At 42.6% G+C, this 6938-nt stretch overlaps 1 protein-coding gene across 1 annotated transcript in view; it reads right to left on the bottom strand.

The window, feature by feature from the left end:
- KANK4 (KN motif and ankyrin repeat domains 4) overlaps positions 1 to 6938 on the bottom strand; it is a 22822-nt gene that overhangs the window by 8404 nt on the left and 7480 nt on the right. The window contains exons 4-6 of the mRNA XM_015415225.1: positions 4413 to 4640; positions 3484 to 3571; positions 2296 to 2515 (exon numbers count right to left, since the gene is read on the bottom strand). Coding sequence (XP_015270711.1) covers positions 2296 to 2515; positions 3484 to 3571; positions 4413 to 4640 — 536 coding nt within the window. The remainder of the gene's footprint in view (positions 1 to 2295; positions 2516 to 3483; positions 3572 to 4412; positions 4641 to 6938) is intronic.

The following is a 6938-nucleotide window of genomic DNA, read 5'->3' as shown; positions in this document are numbered from 1 at the left end:
TGTACCTGAAGGCGGGCCGGGGGGGGGGCTCTGCAACTTACCTGGCTGCTTCTTGCTCCTCGTGGCCCAACTGAGGGCTGCTGGGAGCAGGGGGCGGGGCTTGTTGCATGTGCCTGCCTCCTGGCCTCCTTACTGCTGGAGCTCTGCTCCTGTGCGCTCCCGCAGGAAATGACCCCTGGGCTTTCGTTAAAAGCCTAGGTAAAAAGGTTATGGCCTGCCATCTAAAAGCAGGCACATTTCAAATAGCTTGTCTAGAGGAAATTCAGTATGCATCCTATGTCGCTATATGGATACATTACTAGAAATAGAAGTAGGAACATATGCTCCCTTACTTCACAGAAAGAAGGGGAAGTCACATTGTGTCTGGCTTAGTTTGAAACATAGCTCATTTGGAATACTATGTGTAGTTCTAGTCATCATCTCACAAAAAGGATATTGCAAAGCTGGCGAATGTACAAAAGGGGGCAGCCAAGTTGATTCAAGGGTTGGAGCACCTTTCCTATGAGGAAAGGCTGATGAGTCTGGGACTTTTCAGTTTAGAAAAGAGATGCGTGGGAGGGACATTGTAGGGAATTATAAAACTATGCACAGGTAGAGAGAGTGGACAGAGACAACTTCTTGCTCCCTCTCCCAAAATATTGGAGACATCTAATGAAGTTAGTGGAGAGTATAGTCAGGATGAACAAAAGCGAGTGATTAACATGTGGAATTTGCTGGTAGAGGACATAGTGATAGCCATAGTCACAGATGGCTTTAAAGGGGGATTAGGCACATTCATGGGGGATAGGTCCATCAATGACTACTAACCATCATGACTAATGGGAACCTCCATGATCAGACGCAGTACACTTCTGAATGCCAGTGCTAGGAGACAACATAAATGGAAGGCCCTGGCCTCTATGCACTGTCGTCGGCATGCCAAAGTAACTGGTTAGCCACTGTGTAATAAATGATATTGGACTAGATGGACCACTGGTCTGATACAGCAGGGTTCTTCTTATGTTCTCTTGCATCACATATAGGCAAAATCATTTTGAAGACAGAGGTGGTCACACAAAAGGAAGGAGTGCAAAAGAAAATGAGGAAACAAAGCAGAGGAAACACTGAAAGAAAATAGTTCCCTGGTAGAGCATATACTTTGTATGTATGAAGTTCCAGACTCATTCTTAAGCTTCTCTAAACAAAAACCCAAGTAGCAGCATTGTGAAAGACCTCTTCTTGGGACCCTTGAGAACTGCTGTGAGTGCGAGCAGAGATATTACAGGGTGCTTATGGTTTGCATCATTGCAGCACTCCAGAGAATGCTATTATTTTACTTCCTTCTTAGGCTTAAAATGAGTTAGTATTTAAATTCAATGTGCAGCTTTGAGCACAGTTGCCTGCAGGCATTTACTAAGAGAACAAAACAGCCTTGTTTCAATCTTCTGGGGCAGCTTGGAAGTTGTAGTGCAACAATTGGTTTATAGACACATATGATAATATGCCATTTTTCTAACATTTTATAGGTTGTCATGCCAACAAGGACGTCAAAGAATGTCTTTCTTCTTGATGGAAAGCACATGCATGTTTACTGGATAAAATCTTAGCAGAATGTTTTACTCCTTCACATCTGACCTAACAGTTCAGTCATTTACAATGCAGTTTTCCGGGCAGGGTTCTAGTCTACTATTACAGTCTTAAAGGCCTATGTCATAAAATTCAGTGTAGGTATTCCTAATGTGAATACTGCATGAGCATATTTTCAGCCTGGTCTATACTTGTGGGCCAGTTTATCCTCTGTGTTGCCAGGGCAATTGTCTGTATGCATGCTGGCTGCTGAACACCATAAACTCTGACTAAGAGATGTACACCTCCAAAAACTCAGGGATATCCACAACTGAGTTTTTTGCTACTTATACTGTTCATGCAATTGGATTTAAAAATTCCAACATAAAGTTGTTTGGTTGTATGAACTGGCCCTCAGACACAGTATAGTGAGGAGACACCAAAATGGCAGTGTTGGATGGTAAAAGTAAGGATGGTATGGTTGGATTCAATGAGGAGTAGTGCAGACAGTAGCAGAAAGAGGTGAAATAAGCCCTGGTTGTGGTCTATGTGCAGCTGGCAAGAAGAATGCAATGTTGAACAGAGTGTATAATGAAGGAAGGCCAGAGAGACGACTGCAGAAATCAAGGCAAAAGAAAGAACTGGGTTGGGCAGCAGAAATGAAAAGCAATGGCAAAGAGAGCACTAAAAACACAGCAAATGGAATTAATTTTGAGTTCTCAAAAAAATGCCTCCCCAAACAATTCTTACCTGTTTCTAAAAGAAGCTTCACAATTTGGAAGTTGGAATGAGAAACACTGTAATGAAGTGCTGTATTTCCATTCCCATCTGCTAAGTTTACAATTATATTCTGTAACTGTGGATGAATGGCCTCAACTTCTTGAAGATAGGCTGCAACAGTTTCAGGGCTGGAGGATTTCCTGCTTGAGATTCGGAACCACTCCTGGCAGATGGTGCTTAAAACATGCTTCTACAAAGACCAACAATGAGAATCTTCTAAAGTAGTTTAATAATGTTTTTGTGCTTTTGACTCCCCCCCCCAAAACCACTGTCCTTTCCAACTACCATATAAGCGCTGAGCAAGCTCTCCAATTGTCCAGCCCCTCAGGGCACTTCACTATCCCATGTGTGAACTGCCTCCACTGTGTCTGAGGTGACATGGGGTAACATGATTGTCTGTAGTATTTGATCGTATGTGTGATGCCTATTTCTCAAAATGATAACTCCAACATCAACTTAAGTGATAAACACACATATACACATGCTCAGTATTGTACTGAGACTGTTGCTACAGTAGTAGTCCAGCACAGCATCCTTTCAATAGTTACTGAAAGGGTAGAGAGTTATGAGGAACAAACTCAAAGGAAGCTGATGTGGTTGGTTCACTGAGTAATGCCAAATGAGGACATGGATGTGGTGTCTTTCCTGAAGGGCAGTAGGAGCCAGTGAGAGGCCACTCCCATGGGACTATACAAGCCCATAACTGCCAAACAGAACAATAGTACCTAAAATGGATACAGATGATCATATCGCTAGTTTCAGCTATCCATCCACATAGTAGCTCTGCACACAGACCACCTCTTGGTGCCCTTTAGTAAAGGCACCAGATCCCCTTCTTCTACTGTGGCATTCAGTGGTGGTAGCTGTACTTCTCCCTGCAAGCTACCTCATGAGCTGCCTCTGAACTAACTAGTCTTCCTAAGCATAGGGAATGACTTTGGGCCACACATACTCTCTCAGGTTAATGGAGGAAGTTGTGAGAATAAAATGGAGGAAAGGAGAACAATATACGTCACCCAGAGGTCTAGATAAAAGTGTAATTGATCTTAGATTTTGAAGAAGAATTCTAAAGCATGTCTAAGAGCAATATTAACTGAGATAGGATTAGTTTCTTAAGCTTAAAGAGAGAACCAGTTAACATGCAACTGTAAATAGTACCAATAATTTGTCCTTGGTGGTCCTTATTTCTGACAGGTTTTTGCTCAAGATTTGACATCCTTCCAGAAAATCAGCAGAGGGTTTAAATCTGAAATTGAACAAATCTTTGTAGATTTACTGTAAGAAAGAAATCTAGTACATTTGTGGATTCACTGTAAGAAAGAAATCTAGTACATTTGGATTGGGAAGACCGCTTTACAGTGAAGAACCCAGTGCACCTCTACTGCACCCTTAATTCTCTTGACTCACCTGACTGACAACAGCGAGAAGATCCACATTCAGAAATATTCACATTGCATAACTGCTGGTGGCTACAGACTAATTGATAATATACTTCCGTATAAAGGGCATATTCTAAAAGCACCGGCCACAAAGCAATACAATTTTTTAAAACGCAATTAAGTAGTATGTTTAACTCTGCCTTAGCTTACTGCTGTTCTTTCTGCTATGTATTCATTTTGTTAAGGGTATGGCTCATAGGTCACATCTAGCTCATAAAAAAAGTCAGTCAGAAAAAATGTCACCCACCCCCACAAAAATGACTTCTCCACCAGTGAGTTACAACACGGTGGCAATGCCTTTGCAGCTGGCAAGCCCTTGTTACCCAAAGGCCATACATTACCCCCCCTAAATCATGTTTACTGCCAGTTCTGTCTGGTATAATGTAGCTGTCCAAAAAAGATATCTGGAATGCAGTGTTTGTTTTTTGCAGTGTTACAATCCGAGAGCCTCGCTAAAACACCACAAACAGGTACATATTAAAAAACCCCACCACGAATCTATATTGTTATTGTTTACCTCAATGTATATTAAAACATCTGGCAATAGAAGCCTTTCAGTATAACCTGTAAAAGTAATTGCTACTGACTGACTATGATAGCTGTACATGTTCATACAAAGTCTTGGCTTGCCATCCCAGTTCTTATTACCTCTCTGTCTTGTGCTGTGTGCTTTCTCTTTTAGTGCTCTCTAGTTCTTCTGAATCAGAAACTTCTCTCTTGTGCTGGGAAGATCCAGGTGCTGTTTGTCCACTTCTATTGCCTCCTTCCCCCCATCTCTGCTCTTCACTGCCATACTTCCTCTCAGGTTCACTGTTGGAATTTTCTTCTGATGAGCTTTCATCACAACTTGAATCTTCGCTGGATGTAGTTTCATAACTGAGGGAAGAACTAAGTGTTATTCAGCTTTCCATCTGCTTAACAACTAGAGAGATGTAAGCAAAACTGATGCCCCCAAAACATGAAACACTAGCTGCAGAAGTTTTCCTCTTCTGTTTCCCAGGAGCCAAAGAATTGCTCACAAAAAGCTGATGCTAGGTTCTGGCCTCTTGTAGCACTGGTGGTCTCAATAACACCTGCTATGGATATGATGCTTGCTTTCTAAACCACAAAAGTACTGCAACCTTACTACATTTTCAAAGTAAAATGACAAAATAACTTCTTAAGTAGCAAATATTTATATGGCTGAATCAATTTAAAGACTGTCCTCCCATCCAAGTACTAACCCTGCTTAGCTTCTGAGATCTGACAAGATCAGTCTAGCCTGGGCTTACCCAGGTCAGGGCTGGTATGGTTTTTACCTATTTGTAATCCTTCCCCAAGACAACCCAGAAAGCATGGTCTACAATGCATGGTCAAAGTAAAAAACTTCCATAGACTTTCCCTCTCCCTTGATCTTACCCTCACCTCTTCCGCCTCCCAAGACACCCAATATGCCCCCAGCATTATGTGAACATCTAAAGCTGCCTTATACCATCATTGGCCCATCTAACTCAGAACCCAAGGGGATATGGTGTGTGGTGAACCTTAACAGTGCACTAAGGTTACCTCACACTAAAGCCAACTGTTGTAATAGTTGTTTGTAACTGTGTGCTACTCAAATATCCATTCATGGGTCCCTTGGGTCAAGTTTTTTGGAAACCACAACCTCAAAAATAGAACACTTTGGGAAAGAAGCAGAGAAAAATTCTACACAGATTGAATACAAATAAAACCCCTGTTCTTTCCACAAATATCCATAAGGAAATAATTAACTCACAGATTAGTTAAGATGACTTCTAGTGAGGCTATCTATGCCTGATTCAGAGACCACTGACTCAGTGAGAAGGTTACAGCTTGTGCTGATTTTATGTTCTCCATGCAATGCGATTCAGTATTCATTGATGTCAGTGCATTAGCATCCAACATTTCTTGCAATTACGTGTGCCCCATTGCTTCCCAGAAGGCTTACATCAGGGTCACCAATGTTAGAATGAAATAGGTTAAAATGATGCTATATTTGTTATGAGAATCCTCTCTTATCTTGTTTGGCATACAAGTAGGGATGGGCATGAACTGAGAAATGAACCATGGTTCAAGCACAAACCAGGCCAGTTCATGGTTCATTTTGAACCAGTTTATTTGGTCATGATGTTCCCAAATCAAAAAACAAACCACTTTTTTCCTGTGGAGGTTCATTAGGTTCATTAGAGCAGTTTGTTCTCCAGACAGCCTGGTGCAGATTCAATCAATTCCTAGGCAACACTGGGGGTGGATTTCTGGAGAGCCCTAGAAACACGCATAGCAATTGTCCATAGCTTGATTGGCAGCTCTGGAAGCCAACCATGGAGCAGGTTTTATATATACATAGATATAGATATATAGATAAATATAGATACACACACACACCCTGACTCAGATGCTTTCACTCTGCAGCAGGAAGAGAGAGGAATTTGAACTTTAACAGCAATTCCACCTTGTGTTGCTTTTGTTTAACTTCATTTATTAAAATCTTCGGGATGTTTGTTTGGATTTTACTGGTGAAGGGAAATATGCTGAAAAGGTGTATGTTTGAATACAACCACTTTCTTATCTGGCATGTGTACTTCTGTTGTGATCTGCCTTGAGCCCACTTGGGGGAGGGTGGAATATAAACTGAAATAAATAAATAAATAAAAATAAATGTGAGAGCAAGTTAGGAAGAAATGCTTGCTATGTGGCTGATTTAAGGAGAGGCTAGAGCTCAGCTTTCCTGGGGACACCTGCTTTGGGGGGCTATAACTCAGACATCCCAAATCCAATCTTCACCAAATAGGTTTGCCAAACCCCTCGGTTTCCCAGGGGTCCCCTATTTTGGGGGGGGGTTCTACCCACCGCCGGCGAGATGGCTGGCGGGGGAAGCCCCGCCCCCAACACCCACAGCCACCCATCTCTCTCCCTTTAAGTGTGTGGAGCCCGTGTTTCCTCCCAAGCCGGATCTCCTCAAGCTTGCAGGGAAATGCCAGCTTCATGCTCTTAAAAGGGAAATGCGGCTGCTCTTAAAGGGGAAACCCTGGCTCCTGCATTTAAAAGGGAAACGCTGGCTCCTTTAAGTGCAGGGAACTGCCGTTTCTGGAGATCCGGTGCACGGGCGGGTGGGTGGTGGGTGGCGGACGTCCCCAACATGACATCATCACGTCGGGGATGCCCTGCCCCCTC

The sequence above is a fragment of the Gekko japonicus genome, unplaced genomic scaffold, assembly GCF_001447785.1.
Source record: "Gekko japonicus isolate JY-2015 unplaced genomic scaffold, Gekko_japonicus_V1.1 scaffold199, whole genome shotgun sequence".
NCBI lineage: Eukaryota > Metazoa > Chordata > Lepidosauria > Squamata > Gekkonidae > Gekko > Gekko japonicus.
Note: the sequence above shows the minus strand (reverse complement) of the source record. Positions and strands in the feature narration are given on the sequence as shown.